Source organism: Anser anser, assembly GCF_964211835.1.
Source record: "Anser anser genome assembly, chromosome: 3".
Lineage (NCBI taxonomy): Eukaryota > Metazoa > Chordata > Aves > Anseriformes > Anatidae > Anser > Anser anser.
The window spans coordinates 75,733,388-75,756,402 of NC_139722.1; the positions used below are offsets into that span (position 1 = coordinate 75,733,388).

Below are 23,015 nucleotides of genomic sequence, written 5' to 3' on the forward strand. Positions count from 1 at the left end.
CGACCATATGGCGCTGCCAAGCCAACACCAGCTGCAGTCCCACCCCAGTCAGTCAGAGAGGGAGAAATAAAGAGGGAGAAGCAGATGACGAGGATGTAGCATCTCACAGTCTTCCTATTAAAATGCTCACTTCCACATTTAAGATCTTCACGACTACATAATCATCAATTTGGGTGCAAAGAACTCTCTGACCCTTCGCCCACGGCCGGAAGATAAGCTGTGCAGCTCGAACCGTTTGTGAAACCACGCTGTGGAAGTTCAACATACTGTAGGTTCAGCGTGCCTGGTGTGCATTTTTTCATCTTTCCCCTCCGCCCCCCAAAAACTGAAAATTAAGCACTGAGTTTATTTAAGAATCTTTATTCATTTTGTTTCCAATTTAAATTATGCTTCCAAAGAACAAGTAAAAAATTACAGTGAAATGCGTTGCTAACTTCTACAAAATATTCTAAATAATAATGCACTTACATCATTTACACAATTTGCTTTCACAATAAAATAGGAGAGCTTAGATCAATATTTACAGTATTGACAGAGAACACAGTCGTGCAGCCGTCTGCTTCTGGTTCGGTCTCTTGCCGGAGCACCTCCAAGAGACCGCGCCCTGCAGTTGCACACAAATCTTTCTGCAGGGAAAAAATCCTGCCAAAATCTTTTTGGGTGCAGGGACCTGCCCGTAGGGTTCCAAAGAGACCGACATGGTGGCTAATACTGCTTCTTCAGCTTAAAGCTGCCACTGTAGCTCTTGTGCACACATTGGTAAGTTTATTTAAAGAATTCCCTGATTCAGATTTTTGCTTCAGTATATTAGGCACTTCATTTTAAAAGTTATCTACTATGGCTTTTGCAAAACAATTCACTTTCCTTGGGATATGCACTTGCCAGTCAGTGGGAGAAACAGACATCTCCAAGGGCACCCTTTGAACCAATGTTTTGAGTTGGTCTGTGAAAGAAATTTAAAACTTAGTACTTAATATCAGTTCTGAAGGTAGGGTTTTATCAAGACCTGGCCTTTCCATCAAGTCAAGCAATGTATTTTAAAGCTTAGTATATCCATACTTTTCCCCCAGTTACTGCTAACTAGAGTTTTCCTCTCTTAACAATAATTTAACTACTTACACCCACATAGTTCAGTGTGCCATTGGGTGACGTATCCTACATATGATTGTCTTTAAAAGTACACCGTGGATTGATGGATTATTTACATATCTTAACATGTAGACAACAAAGTTGCAACTTACCAAATAATAAATAGATCAACAGAGTACAACATTGAAATAAAATAAATTAGAATGATTCTCCAGGTATTGAATTCCCTCCTTTAAGGCCTGAGCCAGAGACCATCAAAATCAGTGATTTTTTTTTCAGCGACTTGAAAAGGTTTTAGACAGGGCTCCTTATTAGACACTGGCTATTTGAAATGAAGATGTTTAGCAAAGCTGACAGGTGTCTGAATATGATCAAACAGCAAAACGTACCTGACAAGACGAAAGGAGTCTTTTGGGTAAAACAGTTTAGACTAAACAATAATACTGCAATTAATTAGGAAGAAAACAGTTCTTGCAGATTGTCTCAACATTAATTCAGCAGCAAGGAAATAAGCATACAGTTAAGAACACAACGTATTTGTGAGACAAATACGCGTTAGTGCACGTGATTTTCCAAAAACTTCTGTCCTCAGCTACATTTGTGCAGATTTCAGAATGCTTCTAACTAGACAGTTAATAACAGTCTTCTCATGGCTATACCTAAGTTTGCCATTAAAAAACAAAACAAAACAATGACAACAAAAAAAATGAAAAACAGTAACAAGTAACTTACTCAAAAAAGTTGTCCAGGTACCAAACTTCAGGTCCAAACACATTGGAACACTGAGAAACTTGGAATCTAAGTCAAAATCTTAAAAATTAGACCTATCAAACTAAAAAAAAAAAAAATTAAAAAAGCAGTGAATCTGCTCTCAGAATTGCACGCTCACCAGGTTTGTAAACTCTACATGAAGTTAATGATGCACTGCTCAGTACCAGAGGCATGACTTAGATGCTCTGTGCAAAGCAGTGCAGATGCTTTATCTGTAATTTACCTCACGTCTTCTTTTTCTCTTCCTTGAGGGTTAAGCATTTAAAGTAATTCAGTAGCTAAGCAGTCTGTTTTGAAGGAAAAGGCCTGGGTTTACATGGAAGGTGGGGTGACAGGCGTCCATGTGGATGCCAGCCGAGCGTGCGCGGAGGCGTCGTACTGGCTGTCAGGGAGGTCCGTGGGGGCCCCGCCGTCGTACAGCGGGGATGCGGAGGTGGTGGCAGCGACTGGGTGCGGAAGGGCGGAGTAGTGCGCTGGGGAGCCACGTAAGAACTGCGAGCTCAGGCCGTTGGACATCCCACTCGACTGGGACACCGGCGTGATGGTGCTGTTGCTCACAGACCACAAGTTAGGGTACTGACTGGAAGACAAACACAGGAGGTTATCAGGGACTGCAGGCTCTGCTGGCAGGTGCTCAGCTCACCACACGGCTCCCACAGGTTTGTTTGCTGTACACAAGCACACAGGTAAATTTTAGGCAAAACTAAGGAATTAACAGACCAGCCTAAAAAAATGCACAGGTCTGAGAGCTGATTCCAGAACCGTGCCATATCCTGGCCTCAGGGGAAAGCGATGTGACCTTGGGGTAGCTGGACACAGCTCGTGTGGCACCCAGACAGGCTTGAATTTACTGCCACGAGTCTGTCAAAGCCCTGATCCCCCTTGGGTCCCTCTATAGTCAGAGAGGGAGACAGACAGGAGACAGCAATTTGGCCTTCCTAGGACCTTGTTTGTTATCTCATGTTAGAAAAGGAAGAGCTATATCAATGGATGCAGATTGCAGGGATAACAAAAAAAGGGTTGCTTCAAAGGGGAAAAAAACCTCGACCCTTGTCAGGGCTCTGCAGCCTCCACTCTCTCTCACCCTCTGGGTATATATACATACACATGCACACTCACACTTTCTACTTGTACATTCCAAGCAGTTTACCAAAAAAAAAAAAAAAAAGAAATATTATTCTTGCTTTACAGGTAGAAGCTTAGACAAAATGGATGGCAGAAATGCCTTCAAGGTCCCAAGGTCCCACAGTTTCAGCTCTACAGGTTTTATCTACTGGGCAAGTCCTAATGCAGCAACCGAAATTCAGTGAACTTTGCAACTTTCCAAGTGCATATCCTGGGGGGCAGCCTTGGAAAGAAATGCTAGGAGTACCTGTTAACTTGTTAACAGCCATTCAGGACTAAAACTTCTGTTCAGTAATACAGCTATCTTACACAGGGTAGTGGTACATATTCTGGCTAACATTTAAGTGTCAATGTGCATGGCTCAAAGAAGAATGTTTTCCACAAACCAAGTAGTAGGTATGAGTTGCCAAAAAAGATGCCCAAACCTCAGTCCTCTGTGGTTAATAGCAAAGATTTTACCATCTTAACTGTATTCCTTTGAATTTTTAAGTTTAGCTCCAAGGGACTGACTGTTAGCTGAATCATAGACTCATATACTCATAGAATGCTTTGGGCTGGAAGGGACACTAAAGATCATCTAGTTCCAACCCCCCACCATGCAATTGTTCAGGTTGGAAAAGACTTTCAAGATCAAGTCAACCAGAATCTCTGCTAAAGGACTGAAATTTTAATCAAGATAGTAAGTACAAAGAGAAGAACAGAAACATTTATGCAATCACAAAACTGAGGTTTTCGCCAATTACACAATTTGATGTTACGCTGGCTTATCAAACAACACTTAAGTAGATATTTACTACCCCAGCCACTTGTTCCTTCTCCACACTGCAGTTCACTGACACTTTGTTTGTAGCAGAACAGGGGTGTGTGAAGGTGGAGGGGAAAACAGTGACTGGCTAAAACAAGACAGATAAAAAAAATCTAAATTGCGTTTTGCTTAAAAGCAAAATGAGATGAAATTTAACAGACCATCCTCAAATTCTGTGGATGCTTGTCTAAATGATTTTTGATCCTTAATCTATAAAATATTGTTGTCAGAAGTAGCCACATTTCCAAAGCATCAAAACTAACTTATCTGTTTCATCAATCTGTTTTCCTTGTAATTAGACCTTCTCAGTGCCTCCCCTGCACATACAGTGATTTGCTTGTGGCCATACAGATTTTTTAATTTAATGGTGACTCTCTACCTCCTCTTTCAGCCTTTTCTTACCAGCGTTTCTGAAGGATGCCTACCTGGAGCCAGTAGCTGTGCCAGTGCTGTGACTCATGGGCAGCATAGTTGTATGTGTGGGAACTCCAAGCGTAGACCAGTTGTCGTGGGACTGGAGCATGGAAAGGCAGGCAGAGGAATTATCGGCATAGGCTGCTGAGAAAACAAGCAATCACTTACACTAGAATCAGACCAAATAATCTTGTGTTCAAATGCAATGGATTGCTTTAAACCACCCCCCACACTACTGCCTTGAACTGCACACACACACACCCCCCGCAACACACACACACAGAGAAAAACAGAGTCATCTACCAGTTGTGCCAAGCTTACAAGTTTATTGTATTGCCCTTACTGAAGTGATGCTTTCCTCAACTTACAACTCCAAAGTCTTACTTAGAAAAAGCTATCTATCTTCAAACCACCTGCTAATTCAGGCCATCCTTCCTTATTCAGTCAATGGAAAGAGGTGGGCTCCTTACTTATGCTACCCCAATCTCTCTTCCAAAGCACCTTCTTTAACTCCGTACCTCCATGGGCAGTAACAGTCTAGCAGCCCTGGATAATAAACAGTTTGAACCACATATCCCAGTGTTGAGTTAAGGATGCCACCACAGGCTCTCAAGTCTGCTTTAGGTGTCATCAAGAGCGACTGGACTGTGGCTTAAACTACTCAGCCTGTGACCAAAACCGGCTCTCCAACACGGCAGAGGCATTAGGAAGAAATAAAGGGAATCCTATACAGCCATCAATAGCCAGAAGGAAGTTGCTTTGGTAGCTGGCTAAATGAAGGAGAAATGGTTTCTTGTTAAAACTGGGGAAAGAGGAGGAACACTGGAAGTATTTTGTTTTTATTTTGTTTCAGGTCATGGATCTTGCATAGAATTTCAGGATGCAAGAAGCGTCCATGGAAAGCTAGCTTTCTTCTTTAAAATAAACTACAAAGCTAGATATAAGATGGATTAGGCTGCACCTGGAAGCCTATATATTCATGCACAATTCAAGCTATTAAATATTTTTCTAAGTGGAAACCTTCAATATCCATTAAGGGCAAAAATTGTTAGCAGGCTTTTGTCACAAGGGTGAAAAAAATCACTATTAAAAATGACCTGTTTTTCTCTTCCTTATGTATGTATGGCTTAAGGCACTGAGCATTAAGCTATTTGGCTGTTACTGGGCACCACCGATAAGTAGCTCTGCAATTTACTCAACTCCACATTATTAACTTGTATCCAGTTGTGAAGCATTTTTTGAGGACAATCTTAATGCATTGATGTAAACTACAGCAATACATCAATAAGACAGAATCAGGCCCTCAATAATTAGCTTAAATGTGTTAACAGCAAGTAATCCCACTGCCAGAACTGGACCTGTATGATTTCATTTCATTGTCTTTCCTAAAACTAGCAATTCAAACCCTCACTTTCAAACTTAACTTTAAAAAAAAAAAGTCAAAGTTTAACCTCAACAGTCATAGCAATTCAAAAAGACACAGCAAAACTAGCACAACGCAATCTAATCAACTAGCAGCCACCAGTTCTGCACAACCTCACTTCTTTCCACGGTAAAGATTGTGGGGACACATACCCATCGTTACTATTTCTTTGCAATGCTAGCCCCAAATCCTCTCTGTCAACTGAACTAGACAGTGACCTCCGTTTCCGTGGTGTCACTCTAGATGCACACTGCTCAACGCTCGCATCCCGTGCCTAATTTCCCATCTTCACATAGCTGCAAAGTACAACTTACTTGGCGAGTTGTTTCTATGGGTGTAGGGATTGGGGTAAGGGGCAGAGCGGTGGTTCCTCAGCGATGAGTACCTTTCACAGCTGTGAGCAGGGGAGAGCGACAGGGGTGCTCCAAACTGAGGATGAGGATTGGCAGGAGGGCACAGAGTCCCAGTCCCAGGAATAAGCCAACTACCTACTGTGAGAAAGCAAGAGTTTTGTATGATGAGTATGTAACGCAGCCAAGCACTGGAAGAAAGGCATAGCAATGAGATAAATAATGATCAGGGAGGAAACGCACACTCGCGAAAGGAAAACAGGTTTCTATACGGCTGAAAAGTCTGGATTTTACAACGTTCTTAAATGGTCTTATGAAGGAACATTCAGAGAACAACTTAGAAAAAGCCCCGTGTCAAGCTAACATTTTTTAAAACCACCATTTAATTACAATCACAGTAAGGAAACACTGAAACGGTTAAACCATCCCTTACCTGGGTAGGGTGCGATCATTTGTGTGCTCAGTAACAGTGTAATTGTCAGTTTTAAATTGCCCTTTTGGGGGTCTCAGCTTATAGCTAAGCTCTGACATTTCTCAGGTTGCTAAGAACTCTTAAAACCAAGTGCTTTCACTGAAAGGAAGCAATTCCTACTACAGCTCAACTCCCCCTTTTATAGGCTGCAAACAATTTTTGGCAATAACCTTTTAAAACACAAATCGTTAAAACACTACTAAGTGCTTTTTGTTCATCTGACATAACTTTTTAAGCAAGTGTTCCTAGTTGTCTTAAATAAGAATTATTTTGATAGTTGTCTGCTGTATTTTAACAGAACTTTAGTCTCCATATCCATATGACTATTGCTGTCCTCAGCTGTCTTTTTGGAAACAATAGTCACTGCAAAATTCTGTGAAGGAATTTTGATGGTAATACTGCCGTCTGAACTACACACACACACACGTATATATCATCGTGTTTAAAGATCACAAACCTGCATGAACGTCAACCCTAAAGATCAGTAATACTATTTTCCGTAAGAACTAACAAACCAACCAGCAAACGCTGCTCTCAAAGTTTTGATTAATTAACAGATGAGATGGAAAATTCAAAGTTACAGGCGTGATGCCGAATGAAAGGAAACATACACTGCGAATACCCAGACTGCTGGTTGTCTCCCACTTCCTCCATCATATCTTTGTGATCACTTCTGTAAAAGAAATCATGCCAAATTAGTTAAGAGCATGTTTTTGTAAATCTGAAAAAAAATTCCACAAACTTTAGAATTAAGAGCTCTCACCTTTCCTTTGCATCAAGAAATGCCTTTGCAAATGGATTGTATTTAATTTTTAAAGCTGTGATCTAAAAGCAACAACAAACATTTTTATTTGCAAGTATTATTATTCATCATCATAAAGAAATTAAAGACTCAAATTAATACTTTCCGTTCAAGTCAGAAAAATCACATATTTTTGAAGGAATACGGTTGGTCCTGTGATACCTATATATATCTATTAAAGAGCACCTAATGTCTGAAATATTAACAGCGGGCTAGGAATTAGTCCGTAAATTCTACAAGACTGAATTGCCTGAGTTTATTTATCGAGTAAGGAAACAGTTAAGAAGGCACACTGAAGTTAGAAGAAGTTTTGAGTTTCAGGACAGAGCAAAAGAGGCATCAACAAATCTCAAGAATGGTAACTTACAGGTTCATTAAATACGGATGCACACTTTGGCAGACAGAAAAGTCTGCTCTGAAAACGGCGCTTCCAGTTATTTCATGATTCAGTTGAAAATAACAACTGTGCTTCTTACCATAAAGGCTTGCCCTAAAGAATCTATTAAGAAGTACTCTGGCAGTAAGTTTGCAGCGTATATTGAGACGGTGAACAGAACTTTGCGTTGTTATAGATTGACAGTGTTTTCACATTTAACTTCAAATGAAGCACAGAAGGAAGGGAAAGCACAGAGAAAGAAAAGCTGTGCCAGGAGCCCCGCTATTTTGCTTTGTAACGGCACTTTGCCACTTGAAAGGGTGCAAGCTCCGGGAGGTTTCTCCCCCACCGGGCATACCTCCTCGTTCTGGTACGCCGTCACGGCTATAAACTGGGTCTCCGGGAAGGAATGGCTGGTGATCATCCGCTGCGGGCCGCCGACTCTCACTATGTGAATCCGAGGCTCGTACTTGTGGAGGGAGTTCAGCATGATCTGCGAGCAAGCGGACAGGGCAGGTGAGCAGGGGCAGCTCTCCACAGCCGGTGAGGGAGAGACAACAAACCCTACACACATATACAGGGCTGCATATAGGAACCCTACACACACGTATAGGGCTGTTTATAGATACCCTACACACGTATATAGGGCTGTATAAAGTAACCCTATGCATGTATGCTGCTGGCAAGCCCTAAAAGCGAAGCTGTGGGCAGGAAGGGGCGCTGCAGGTGGGCTTTCTGCCTCACCACCACGGCCCCTCAGCCCCGGGGGGCTGCGCCAAGCGCCTCCTGCGGCAGCCCCCGTCCCGGGGCCGGCTCCCCCGCCGAGCCGCCGCTTACCTGCCCGCCGCCGTTGAGCTTGTTGGTGAGCTTGACCTTGCTGAAGGAGACGGGCGCCTTCATCCAGTGCGCGCCGAAATTGGGCGAGTCGGGGTGGATGTAGACGCAGCTGGGCGCCTGCGGCTCGGGCTTGCCGCCCGGCACCCACTCGCCGTTCACGTACTTCCAGCGGTGCCCGTCGGCCGCCACGAAGTCGAGCAGGAAGGAGTACATGGCGTGGGGGTCCAGCCCCGACACGCTCACCTTCAGCACCGGGAACATCCTCCTGCGGGGCGACACGGCGAGGCGGTGCGAGGGGGACGGGGATGGGACCCCAGGGCGCACCCCGGCCCCCCTCCGGCCCCCCCCGGTCCGTACCTGCCGTTCTTGGTGACGATCATCTCGTTGGTGAGCTCCTTGAAGCGCAGCCACAGCTCGCCCTCCTCCAGGCTCACCCGCAGCTCCCGCTCCGTCGGGTCGCCCTTCTCGCTGCCCGCCCGCAGCTCGCTCTCCACGGCGCTCAGCAGGTGCTCCACGCGGCACGGCGCCGCCTTGCCCGCCCCCTCGGCGCCCGGCGAGCTCATGGCGGCCCGGCACGGCCCTGCCTCGCCTCGCCTCCCCGGGGCACCCGCCCGGCACCGGCACGGCCCCGAGCGGCGGCGGCGCTGCGGTGTCCTCGCTGCCTGCCCTCAGCGCCGCGGCGGCGGGCAGGGGGCCGCGGTTATACCGGCCATAAACGGCCCCCGCTGACATCACGCGGCCCGCGGGGGGCCCGCGCCCATTGGCGGGCCGCCGCTTTGAAGTGCCCGCCCGGGCGGCGCCATTGGCTCCCCGCGGCCATATCAGACCGCGGCCGGCACCGCCGCCTGCCCGCGCCGCCATCAAAGCCGGCGGGCGCGAGGAAATGGCCCCGGCGGGACGGGACGGGACGGGCAGAGGGAAGGGAAGGGAAGGGAAGGGAAGGGAAGGGAAGGGGGATTCAGAGCCCACCGCTCTGCCCGCCCCGTCAGGCTGGGGCTGGATGTGGCCGTGCTGCTTGCCCCACGCTCACTTTTCACATTTTTTCCACTGATTTTGTCCCAAAGTCTTAACACACGGCCACGTTTCCCAAAACACGCGCTCGCTTTTCAAGCAGTCCCGACGCAGCACGTGTTGATTTTGGTTTGCTTTGCCCTCAGCGAGCGGGAGGGCAGCAGAGCGGCACCCCGCGTCCCCCCGAGGTGGCAAAACTCCCGGTGGCTCGGTCAGATGTGTGCCTGAGTACTGCTAAGTACCCTCTCCGGCTCAAGCGCTCAGATCCTGAGCCTTCCTGCATGAAAGTCAATGATCAAACTTCCCCTGGCGACAAACAACTGGGGAAAAACAACCAAATAAACTGAGGCTCGCGTGAAAGCCCTTAAGGGAGAGGCTGGCTAAAAGACGGGTTGCATCAGCAAACCTGCGTGCGGATTACTTTCGACTCAAAATGTTTAGCTAGAATATCCCTTCCAGTACCTGATGATACCAGTTATGACACTACTCAAACCAAATAATCTTGTGAGAGCTAGCAGGAGCAAGCAGATGACACAAATCAGAGCTGCCCACCCTTCTTCACAGGCCATTTCTCTAAAAACAAAAAAAAGGATCGGGCGCGATGGACCACTGGGGCTGCAAAGGGAAGCAGCAGAGCAAGCGATGCTGTTTGCTGCTTTATCCTGGCATAAAGGATAATCTTTAAACAAACAAACAAAGCAAAGCCCACACTGAAGATGTAGTCTGCCTCAGGAGTACAATGACAGTACTTGCCTCATCATAAGCATCCTACCAGGAGTCCTGCTGAGAGACCCTATCATAAACATGTTTTCTATGCCTGAGCCCACACAGTTCCCAAAGCACACTACAGTGAATGTTTCTTGCTGAGATACGTCAAGGTGAGCTGAAAAGTCAATGTTCAAGTCACAAATGCATGTGTCTTCAGATTTTTTAACAACCAAAACAACATATTTTAAGGGAAATATTCACCTATGCCCTAAGGACTATTTCTCTTTATCCGAGTACACAGTGCTAAGTATCCATACTCCTTTTGCAGTTCTTTTAATACCAAAAACAGACTTAAGGGCAGTAAAGAATCCATAGTTTCTCCTTTCCCTCTCCTTTGAGCACTTCATGGAGATTACTGTACGGCTTGAGACAAACTGGGTGCTTCACAGCTACAAAATAACAAGGCCTCTAGAAAAACATAAAGATGCAAATCCTAATTTGTAATTGCAGAATTTTAAGAAGAAATCATCATCTTTTCCATTTTTTTTCCTCTGCCCTTTTTGTTTTAACCCTTTTCTTCCTTCCTCCCTCACCATTCCACAGGTAAGGTAAACAGTGTTTATTTTATAAATAAGGCTAACATTTTTCCTATTCAGCTGGCTACTTGTACCTAAATCTTGACTATCTCCTATTTTGGAACTTGTAATTGCCTTGAACGCTGCCTGAGGGCTTACAGCCTCTTCTAAGCTCTATGCTGCCAAGATTATTCCTAACTTCTGGCTCTAGGTAACTCCCTCATCTGTATGAAATAAAAGCACCTGGACAGCTTTCCAATGAGGAGCGTCTGGAATCAAATTCTCTGCCTGTCTCATCAGGGTTGTGGCTATCAAAAAAACAGCACAGAAGCCACCTGACAGCAAACAGTTTTCTACTTTGCCCTGCTGGAGTTAATCCCCACCAACTGATACCAACAGTTCTGTGTAACTGTGATCCTTTTTTTCATCTGGCTCATAGGAATGGACTGGAACTTAACTCGGTCAGACACCACTCAAGCCCACCAGTAGCACACCTTTACAACCTCTGAACACTTCCTAGGCCCGTCCACTGCTGCCTCTCACACTGCTCTAAACCCAGCCGGTTCCCTTCTTCCCACATAGCACCTCATAGCTCTACTCTCCGCATCTTACCCTTAATCTTACCCGCACCTGCTTCACCAGTGAGGACTCTGCTACACCTGATATAAATATTTTCATATTAGTATTTTTAAGAAAGTGAAAAACTCCCAGACTGATCAAGTCACCACCATTATTTTTTCCTGTAAATCATCTTTTCCATTACGTACACAGCATTTATGTTGTGCACCATCCTGGGCAGGTCTGCCAAGAGGAAAACACAGAGCAGAAGAATTGGACCGTGACACCAACAACTCTAAATCTGGGCAAGGTCTAAACAAGCAAGGCAACGTTCACTGCAAAGTGGCAACTGCAGAGGGAACAGAAACTACTGCCACGACATCTCCTTGAAGAAGCTCCTGCTGGTCTTCCCAGGGAGACAATGGGCAATGCCCACTTCTTGTCATGCAGCACTCAGACCTGGAGAGTAGCTTCTGGAACATTCAGAGAAGCTCGTGCTTCTCTGTTTCATGACCAGGAGTGTAAAATGTTTCAAAACCACCAGCCTTTCCACATGAAATGTACCCACCGAGATCTGGCAAACAGGAATGCTTCCTACGGTTCTCTGTGTTGAACACAGCAAAGGCTAAGGGGGTCTTGGCCACTTTTTTCTGCCTTTGTCACCTGATGAGGTGAGCTGTGGGAAGATGGTGGATTTAATCTACAGCACAAGGGACTGGGAGCCAGGAGAGCCAATTCTGAGAGAGTGACCCTCCATCTCGCCTTGGGCAAGCCTCCAGTATCTCTCTCTACTTTGGCAAGCTTTTCTCTTCATAGTGAAAATATTCCACAGCAAATTTCTGTGGTAATATCTCATCCTTATTTTCTCTGGAACCATTTGCAATGAAAGTAAGTATCGGAGAAGCTAATAATGCATAATAAGATGTAATTACATGTCAAAACAAAAATTCAGTATCTTTGTTCACAGGTAATGCTAATGCTCTGGTTCTCTAGCAGGGGTGTATTTTATCTGCTGGATTCTTTTTGAGTACTTGCACTTTTACCAAACTCCTTGTTTTAGTTCCACCTCGTTCCAGCATGCTGCAGACATTGGCTTGTTTTGCACTTCCAATTTGTTTAAAAAAATAGTCCGCATAGTAAAAAGAGACTATTTAAGCGGTATCTTTTTGTGTAGCAGTCCGTGCTGTCAGTACCACATGCAGATACAACAGAGATGATGAATGAGCAGCAAATGATGAATGTGTCGGGACCACGTCATGTAATAACCACCAGTGCATGTGCCACAGGAGGCAGTGCTGGGAGTGCCTAGGAGACACGACAGACACCCCGGCCCCTCTTTGAAATCCGTGCACGTTAGACACTTTCCCAGGGCCAGAAAATATTTCTTGCCCTTGCTAAGAAAATGTCAGCTGTGACCTAGGACTAGTGGTCCATGTAGCCTGATGTCCTGTCTAACAGCGGTTAGCCGCTACACAGGAAGACGTGCCCCTTCACCCCCGATTATGCAGATCATTTTGTAAAGTTTCCAGTCGGAGGGGCAGTGCCTTTGTGGTTCTATTGACAAGCTTATTCCCCAAAGCATGAAGACATACAGCTGTATTTTTTTGAAAGACAATTTTACTTTAAATGCTTTTCTGATCCACCCTGCCTCTGACCTTTAGGCTAATTAAAACTCCTCATCTTTGTGAAACTACTTTTAATATCTAGCTCAGATCCGTAGATGCTCATTGCATTCCTGGGTTTTCATAAACACTCTTGCAGGTTGCTAGGAAAATGTACAGGTCCTTGCCTAGAAAATCTGTGCTACCTTTTCATAGTGAGCAGCAGTGGAAAACTAGTTCCAAACATTGTGGAGGTGCAATTTTGATCACACTGTGCACTAAGTTTCTTATTTTCAACTCTCATTCCAACAGCCTAACAGCAAATTCTCTAAGAAGAACAACAAAACAGCAGAGGATCTAACTGGGACAGCTATTTCTTTTTACTCCCTGGGACCTGAGAAAGATTCTTCACAAGCTTCCTTCCATACTCTCATAAGAGCTCTTACATTCCCCTGTAGATGTAAGATAATTAAAGAAGGTGAATCATTCATTTTAAAAGTTAATGACAGAAGCATAGGCTAAGATCTTGAAAGAAAAAGAAAAAGAAAAAGAAAAAGAAAAAGAAAAAGAAAAAGAAAAAGAAAAAGAAAAAGAAAAAGAAAAAGAAAAAGAAAAAGAAAAAGAAAAAGAAAAAGAAAAAGAAAAAGAAAAAGAAAAAAAAAGAAAAAACGAAAACGAAAACGAAAACGAAAACGAAGGTTAGGTTAGGTGCACCTAACTTTTTGTGCTTAGGAATTTAATTGTATAAAACCTTTCAAAAATAACATCTGTCTCCTCCTTTGCAAATACAAACATAACATTTGATAGCTAGTTTGACAATCAACGCTGTGCTACACAGCAATCTAGAGTACTCACATCAGTATTCTTGCTGTATACAACACTGAATCCTCCTGCCTTGTCTTGACCTTTTCTTTACAAATGTGTGTGCCTAACTTCTGCATGGGAACAGAAAAACACATTGATCTCAACCATATCTATCTATATTAGTACTTTTGATACCTTCTAATTCAAGAGATATTTTGTCATTTGCCTTTTTTGTTGTTCTACACTATGGTGTGGGAATTTTCTACCAGTGAGTACTGGAAACTTTTGACCCAACTGCAGTGTTATTCCAGAGTACACATTCAAAAGGCCAAAAGTATCCCCAGGTATATCAGTGGAAAGAGAAGAAAATTGCCATCTTGTAAGAGACGCTAAGCATTTTAAATCTGCATTACATTTCTGTTCTTTCAGAGGTACTCTCACATGTGAGAACTCAGAAATGAAATCTGCTGATGCTGACAAGTTAAGCCAACAAGTTGCTTTCAGTCACAGACTTTCCACTTGCATCCTTGCTAATGTAATAAATTAATAATCTTCCAGGCACATTGCAAACATTTGTTTGCCTTCTTCAGCTTTTTAAAATGAGTTGTTATTCTTCAGTTGAATTAAAAGAAATCTCAACTGTGTTATATTTCTCACTTTTTTAAAAAAAGTAAAGAAAAGTAAAGAAAAAAACAATACAAACACCGCTAATTGAAGCCTTCTCAGATTCTGCCCCATAGACAGCTTATTATTGGTGTTTATCACTGGCTTTGCAAAAAAATTTTCTTTAAGAAACCAGATGCCAAGGACAGGGCCAGTCTGAGCAGTAGAGAAAGAACTGCTTTACCTTCAAGCCACCTTAAGTTAAGGGGAAAAACAAAGCAAAACAAAACAAACAACAACAGCAAAAAAATAATCTTTGAGTCCCAATGCACTGGCAACTTTGATAAAAATAGAGTTTAATTCAAGACTTCCTTTTCAGCAAATGTCTCGTCTCACACATTAGGTTGTCTCCTACATTTACTGTAAATAGATTTCTATTCAAATAACAATGGCTGTGATGCACTTAATGTAGCCTTCAACATGAACCGAGCTTTGCCCTCGAAGAAGTTTTCTCCCTTTTTCACATCTACAAATACAAGATTATAGTGTTCAAAATAGACACAATATTAAGTAAGTCAGGTATCCGTTTCTGATAAAGAAATTAGAAAATCCACAAATATACTTTATTAGCAAACCCTTATGCTAAAAAGTTATTAAACATCAGCTAGATTCTACAGTTTTCACCCAGGTGAAATTTATGTTGAAAGCCAGGGAAGTTTTTCCACGAATAAGCCTTACAAGGATAGAACTCAATAAAAAAACAGATGCCCCCATAATTCTCTTCTAAGATCAGAAATAGACAGCTGAAAACCCTTGCATTTGCAAAGCTGGGTAATAATTTGTGCCTGTTTTATTTTTGTTGGATTTTTTTTTTTAAATTTGTACCCTGAATTACAGTGGCGAAGGGGTGTAACATGATAGATTATATACATAACAAGTCTTCCTTCCAGAAAAGGTAGGATTGAACTTCATCAAGTTTCCAGAAATTCTTTGGTTCTGACTCCTCTTTAAAACGCCTGGTGTTGCCACAGGGAGGTTTTGGCAAAGCACTTCTTTTGGGAAGGGGGGAGGAAAAGGAAAAGCTGGGGGAGGAACCTGAAAATCTCCACCTTTTGGCTGTCTCAAGTACTTGTCTGCCTGGAAGCTCAATATGATGCAATTAATGAACAGCAATCCTCCACCTTCGGTGCTTCCTTCCCTTTCTCGAGACAGATGTGCTGACAGCATGGCACCTCCTTTAAAGGAACTCAGTTTTATGGAAGCTGATCTCTCGGGAAGGCACAACTAACTACAAGCTTTTGGCTGCCCCATGTATTTTCAAACAAAATCTCTATGTGTCATGCCAAATATCCAGAGACAGCATCACACAGAAGAAAACCATTTCCCTGCAGGGTCTAGCAAAGACCTCCTTTTATCCAGATCCCTTTCAAATGTCCCTGGATGCTGAACTTCCCTTTGCTTGTCTTAGAAAACCCTCTTACAAAGATATCTCACTTGCAAGCTATCTTTTTTCTCATGTGATGCACACATTTTACTCTGCCTAATTTTCAGCCTATTCCTCCCTAGACATCTCTTCATAAACACCTGAAATCAGCTCTCAGCTTCCGTGCCCTTACATCTCAAAGGCAGCAATGCCACCTTCTCCTTGCTTATATCCAGGCACAAGAACCAAACCAGCTCAGAGCGCAACATGCCTGGGCACCTGAAGTTAAACACCTGAAGGAATGAGTTACCCCTTCATTGGTGGTGCTAAATCACACAAGTCCTACCCAAGTCCAAAATGCTTGAAAATTGGGGTACTTCAGCCCCCTCCAGCCTCCATTCCCCACCTGGCCCCAGGCACAGAGAGGTATGCATATTCTTGGCTTTACCCCCACTACTGATTGTATTAGCCTCAATCACAGCAAGTAAAGCAATTGCAGAAATTAAGTTATTAAACTGGATTCACGTGCTTACATTTACCCACAGAGGTCTGATACATTTTTGGGCTTAATCATTAAAAGGAAAAAGGGAAGAAAAAAAAAAAAAAGGAAAGTAGAAGAAAACAACTAGATAGATGCACAGGACACTGGTCTGTCTTTCAGGAGAAATCCCCACCCCACAAAGCGTTACAAATATTTCTTCCCTAGAATCAGCCAGCTGTCATGAGGGGTAGAGGCTTGTCTTCTCCAGGCTTTAAGTGCCTTGCAAAAGCCATCTGAAGGATGGAAACAAAAGAAAATCTTTACAATATCACAGTATATGTAACGTTAGAGATGAAAAAAAGTTTTAACTTAACCTTTTGATTCCTATGAAAACTGTGTATTCCCTTATCTGCTGGGACTTATTACCTTACTCAGCTTCTGCAAATAAAACATCTTCTCCCTCTTCCACTTATCTATGCAAATTTCTTGAATGTACAGGCAATTGCAAAACTGAACATTGGCTAACAAGGATGGCTTTAAAATCAACAGGAGTAGGTTTGGATTGTTAAAAGGTCCCAAGACACTTCTCAGATATCTATCAAAAATCAGTACAGTTGAATTCATGCAATACAACAGTTTCCCTACCTACAGTTTTATCTTAATACCAAGAGACATAAGACAGCTTGATTTTAATTATAATACATAGATAAACCAACAAAATGCTTCTAGGTTGCAATAATTAAAAAAAAAAAAAAGAGGGGAAATGCCAAGAGAGTTTGATCATACTGTAACTACGCCATCTGCAAACTTAAGCCCCCTTGCTATTCTAATCCACATTTTTAAAATACAAGTTCAATAATAAATTATATTGAGAAAGGTGAAGTGCTACTCTAAAATGTTTTGAAAAATATATTTCTTCTATAGCACCCATTTGGTGCTATAGAAGCAGAACAAAAAAAATCTCTCTTTTGGGGGGGATTAATATGTTTTGTTTTTCAAATTCAACCACCAAATGAAATCATCTTTTTATGACCCCCCCCCCCCCCCGCTTTAAATTCATATTCTACTGGGGGTCTGATATATCCTAAGCTTTCAAGTGATACTCAGCCATCTTGACTGTGGACATCTACACACTCTTCTCCTTTTAGTCTCCCTTCTGATCCTTTCCTCTTCATTCTGTACATGAAATACACTTCAGAAGACAATGACACACCGTCATCCAGGATAGAAATTTACACCATTTAACTGATCAGAAAGACTTTAACAAAATTTCCATTTCCTAGTACTGCCAATTTTCTGACTTGGAGAAATATCAGAGGAAAAGAGTGATACCCAGCATATTTGAAGTATTACCTAAGTTTTTGTTTGTCCATGTAAAAATCTGGGTGAAGTTTCAATCGGCATTCAAAACATGATCTGCATTTTTGAAATATTTTTCAAAAAAGACCAAAAAAAAAAATCCACAAATTCTCCACGTTAACAAAGCAACATGAACTTGTACACAACACAGATGAGTTACTTATGGAGGATGCATCTTTTCTTGAATTAGTATCGAACTACAGAAAGTGAAGTTTCAACAGCTTTAGACCAACCCATACATCATTTGAATAGAAAAGGAACAGTAGCCGTAAAGGGTAGGAGGGTGTTTTCAATGAATGTATTTGAGATACCTCAGTTGAGAAACTTTGATACTAAATCCCCAGCGTTTCTAATTATTTTTGCTTTAATGTTTTATAACTAGTTTTCAAAGTAGAAATCTTGAAATGTTTGCAAAGGCACTATCTTCTCTTCCTTGTGTACCTAAAGAGCTTTCTGCATACCACTGGAGGAATTCCTTCTGTTGCTGAAACAGTCCTAGTGAAGGTCTCCTTCAAGACACCAAACCCATGGAAACCTCAGGAAAAGAAAGGCATTTGCCCATTTCATACCTGTCTTGGAATTACTTTGTTCATTCTACATAAATTCACAGCCTAAGAGACTTTGTAAGAAAATGAAGTCTTTTTATGGGTTGCTGGAAGCTGTACTTTTCATGGGGAATTGACTGAAGATCTTGCATTAAAAAAAAAGCAAGTCAGAAGGAATATGCTATTCTGGAAGGGGATGCTGGCTTAGTAATACACTTGAATGTACAATAATCACATTTAACGAGGACTTTCACTTTTTTTCTGTATTTCTTCTATCTTTTCCCATCAACTGTCCATAAAGAGAGAATATGGAAAAAAAATAAGCATACAAATTCCTTTTTGGGAAATGTTTTTGCTCCAAAGAAATGTGTGAATAGATGACTCAAAAGTCTTGCCTCATGAGAAGCTACTGTCATTTAAAAGTATTTCTCTTGCCAGAGGTGTCTGGATTAAATACTGGTTTTTTTGTTGTTGTTGTTGTTTTTTGCTAAAAATATTCATATTATGAAAAAATTAGGTTATTTAGTGCTCTTCACATAAGACGGAACTTCAGGCTTACACCACCATTATATGCAGCGGATCTTCAGTTAAAATTTAGAGACTGAGTCAATTCCCATCACCATTCACCAGTAACCAGCCAGCTAAAAGACTGCAGTGCAGCAGAATGAAATGGGTTCTTTTCTCTCTCATTGTTCCCTTGGCTGGCTTTGATCATACACTTTGTTAGTCTAAGAAAAGAAGCACACAAACAGTAAGTGCTACTCTTTTGCTTTGCTTCATTTTTTCACTGAAGAAAGAAGTTGTGTTCTGAACCTCAGCCAGTTAAACCAAGCAAAATCTTAAAGACCTGACACATTGTAATTTTCAGATTTAAATCACAGACTCCCCGTAATTTTCCATCCAGCTGCAAATTTATGAGTAAACTACGATTTATAAAAAAAAAAAAAGGAAAATGAAAAAGAAAAAAAACACCTCAAATTAGCTTTTCAGTAAGTCTTTTTATTCCTTGCAAATTCACAGTGAATGATTACTACAGTACTCATCATTTCTAAGTAATTTCTACAGGAACAAAATGGAATTGAACCTGACAAATCCAGACAGAGTGACACACCGTGTCCTGGTTTGCACCGCAGCATTATGTTTCTTACTTTCCATCCTTCATTTCTAACCAGTACCTTACAGTTGGTAAATATTTCCCTTACTTCCATACATTTTGAAATAACATAGTGAAATAACTTACAAGAATGTTTTAAATAGCCTACCTTATTTCTTGCCTGTTGACTCCTCTAACTTTCACTTTTTTGTTTCCAGCTGCCTGTGGCCAGGTTTCTTGAGGACGAGGATAACAATATATAGAAGCTGAATATATTCTTGCACAAATTCAGAGTATGGTTTTACGTTCGTAAAGAGATTATATTCTTGGCTTCAATAACATCAGAAAGTAAATGCAATGATTACTACCTTAATAGCAGTTAGCAACCAGGTTTAAAAAATCCTTCTGCACAAAACCAAATCACATACCTGCTCTGAGTATTGTGTGTATATATAATTATGTGCATATATAGTAAGATTTCACTGACCTGCAGCCGGTGCACATCCAGCCACAGGGCTGTGGAAACTCAGACATGCCAGGGGTCTGCACAGTTACTCAGAAGCGTTTTGGGGACCGACGGGCACCCACACAGCCTGACCACAATTCACTGCCAGGAGGGCTACACTACCTCCCAGATGCTGCCCCTCCACAAAGGCAAGACAGTTTCAGTCAGAGGGGACCTACTTCAGGAGCTCTGGTAAAGGAAAACGACTGCTGGGAGACCTTAGGCTATCAGCTGGCTCACTCTTCCTCTGGCAAGAGCGATGCTGCTGCTCTCGCTTCTTACCAAAGGGCTGGAGGCTACGGCATTTCTCAGGCAGTAGGAAATGGGTTTCAGCGCTTTTCAGCCTGGGGGCGGTGAAAACGGTGCAGCCTCAGGTAAGCAGAGGCCCCTGCATCCATGTTGGTGCTGTGCCATGCCAGGGGACAGCACGTTGCCTGTACCCAGAGCTTAAGGTTGGCCTTTGCCATGTCTCACATGTCATCTTGTTCTCCAGGCTGAGCTCAGTACAGCTGCTACCTTAGGCAGGCCCAGGCAGACCTCCTGGAGCAGGGCTCCCTGAAGCTGTAATTACAGGGTGACCCAAAGAGTCAGGCTTCACAGCGCCAGCCCTGACAAGGCAGTTATCATACAAAGGTGACCTTGTGGTGAGTAAGGCATTTACCTGCCCTAGGTGATCTCAATGAAACCATGGTCTGTCTAATACTGAAAAAGCCTAAGAGGGACAAATGAAGTCTTAGACTCTTCTTCAGTTATATTCGCTCCATTCCAACCCTTTTCCTCCCCAGAGTCTTATTTTCTCTTCATTTCAGCGGAAGAGGTGTTTTGAGCCTTCTAATGCCTTACAGCATCTCTGCTATTTGCTTGGAGAATGCAACCAGACTGTTGTTAAACTTGCCTCTTTAGGGAAGAACCATCACAACAGGAGGGGAAGGTAGGTAGATATTCCCCAAAAGTTCAGCTAAATAATTGTCTCCAGAAACTCTCTATGGAATGGTTGCATCCAGTAGTGAGATAAATTGCATATACATGCTCAGAAGCAGCAGGATTGTAAGTAAACTGTTTGCTGGGTGACTGCTGTAAGAATCCTTTCTGGTCAGCCGCACTTTGATTGATGATTACTGTATGAAAAGGTTTCACAGATTTTCCAGTTAGTTAAGCATCTTAGGGGAAGGATGCTAAGATTCAAATACCCAGGGTTTGAAGACTGCAGTGGTAATGACAAAGCAGGTATTAATTTGAGAGGGATCGTATACAACCTATCAGAGTTCTAAGAATTACAATATTTCAAAAAGTCAGACCCAAATATATAGAGTTTGTTTTCTTTGTGGTGCTTACCAGAGGTTGGAAATATTTTGGAACATATTATGAAACAATGATTTGTTTTTGGCAGTTGTTGATAAACCAGCATATAAATTAGGAACATCACAATCTCTTGAAGACAAGATTAATCCTTGAGGTATTTTATTGGCCTTTACATTACCTGCCTTCTCTTTCATTATGTGAACTGGGAGGCCAACAAAATCTTTTTATGTTAGAGCAATTGTTTAACAGGAAATCAACCAACAATGACTTAAAAGAAAAAAACCTAACCCCTCCTTTAGGTTTTCTTTACTTTGGGAAGTTCTCTCCAAAGTTACTCAGCTCATTCCCAAGTTTCTGATTACTTTTTTTTTTTTTTTTTTTAACACACCTGCTAGGTCTGAGGGTTCTAGTACCTCCACAGGAAAAGCTGCCCAGCAATTTAGTCTCTGTCTCATACACAGGAAGAAAACCCCTATTGGGGAGCAGTCCAAACCACAGCTCAGCTGAAGTAAGTGATTTTAGATTGCCCCTATAATAAAAACTCTTAAGCTCCTATCAGAGACTGATGCGGCTGCTGGTGTGCATTCACGAAGTCCTAGGGAAATTCCTCCTCATCAAAAGTCTGCATTGACTTTTATTTACCAAATAACATTAGATGCAACATCGGGGTCAGAGCGTAGCTTCCAAGTGGCTTCAGGATGACAGAGTACCTGGTGATCACTAGGATTTGCTTAATATTGCAAAGGCAAGGGGATTGGAAGATGAAGATCTGGTTATGTGGTCAGGCTTCCTCACAAAGCAAGATCTCCTTCTCTTACACTGGTATACTGTAAATTGCTGGGGAATTGCTGGGAAGGATGACAGCGTTTTGTCACAGTTGTGATTAAAAGACTGAATCCTTAGGGCCCCTTTAAATTGCCTCTCCTGTTGTCCTAATTCAAGTAGAATTTCATTGTTTTCAATGCGTGGGAGGATTCAGGTGGAAATGCTAGCAAGTTTCTGTTCTGTCCCAAAGAGGTATGCGAACAGGCAGCAAAAGTGAACTTTTAGAGAAATGCTTTTAGTGCCTTTTCATGTCTGCTGGTTTTCATAGGTTCCTAAGGAAGCACAAGAACTCTTCTATAAAGTCATTGATGTGCTGTGCCGCAGAGCAATGCTTGACTCTTTTGATCTCTGATATTAGGGATAATGAATGTGTAGGCACCTTCAGCTTCCTCAGCATTGCCAGGCAACCCAGGGGACCTTGCTCCACAGCAGACTGCAGGACTGGTGTGACTGCTGCTCATCCCATTCACACGGTGATAAGTAGCATGCTGTGATTGTCTCAAGCATAAACTGGAGGCAGGCAGGATTTTTAAAACTGCTGGTAGAATTTGAGTAGAAAGCAAAGGCACTTCATCTGCGATCATAACATTATTAAAGGAGGTGAATAGATAAGAGAGACACCTCACTTCAAACTTTTTTTTTCTTGAATGCTGAAACTTCCTTTGGTAGTTATTCTGGTAGTCTTAACATGGCACTCATGAAAGTCTTTCATGGTTTTAATAGGAAATTTGTGCTACTGTATTATCCTTGCAAAGCTGGGGAAGTTATAGTTGTGCTTGCTCTTTCTTGAAAGAGGCTGTACTTTTATGCAGGGCACCACCACAGCAACAGGTTAGTACTATGCACCTGAGGCCTTTCTGTACTCTGACAGCTAGTTCCTTGCTAAAAGCTCAAACATTGATTTGAAAAAGCACTTACTATTTCTACATGTAAAAGCTTTCTGAAAACCTTAAGAGGAAACTTCACCCCAAACTGATCTTTTTTTTTTTTTTTTTTACCTTAACTACACTTTCTTTCACAGGTATAAATGTGCTTCTAAAAATGCTGTTAAAACGCATTATGAAGGAAAGTCTCTAATTTTATACAAATGGCTTGAGCAGGAATATGTCATAATTGCAAGTGAGTCGCATGCAGTCTTTCTAGGACTTTTGCGTGTCC

General features: G+C 42.4%; 1 protein-coding gene across 2 annotated transcripts; it reads right to left on the minus strand.

The window, feature by feature from the left end:
- Positions 1 to 344: 344 nt before the first annotated feature.
- TBXT (T-box transcription factor T) lies at positions 345 to 10,900 on the minus strand. Of its 2 annotated transcripts, none has more exons than XM_083831926.1 (8): positions 8,822 to 10,900; positions 8,465 to 8,729; positions 7,986 to 8,120; positions 7,213 to 7,274; positions 7,061 to 7,122; positions 5,942 to 6,118; positions 4,216 to 4,345; positions 345 to 2,440 (listed from the first exon to the last, which is right to left on the minus strand). In XM_083831926.1, the coding sequence occupies exons 1-8, from the start codon at positions 9,025 to 9,027 to the stop codon at positions 2,173 to 2,175; spliced, it is 1,305 nt and encodes a 434-aa protein (XP_083688052.1). In that variant the 5' UTR covers positions 9,028 to 10,900; the 3' UTR covers positions 345 to 2,172. The 2 variants fall into 2 exon arrangements, with proteins under 2 accessions (XP_083688052.1, XP_083688051.1); XM_083831925.1 differs by having other exon boundaries at positions 4,216 to 4,348; positions 8,822 to 10,899.
- Between the last annotated feature and the right edge of the window lie 12,115 nt (positions 10,901 to 23,015).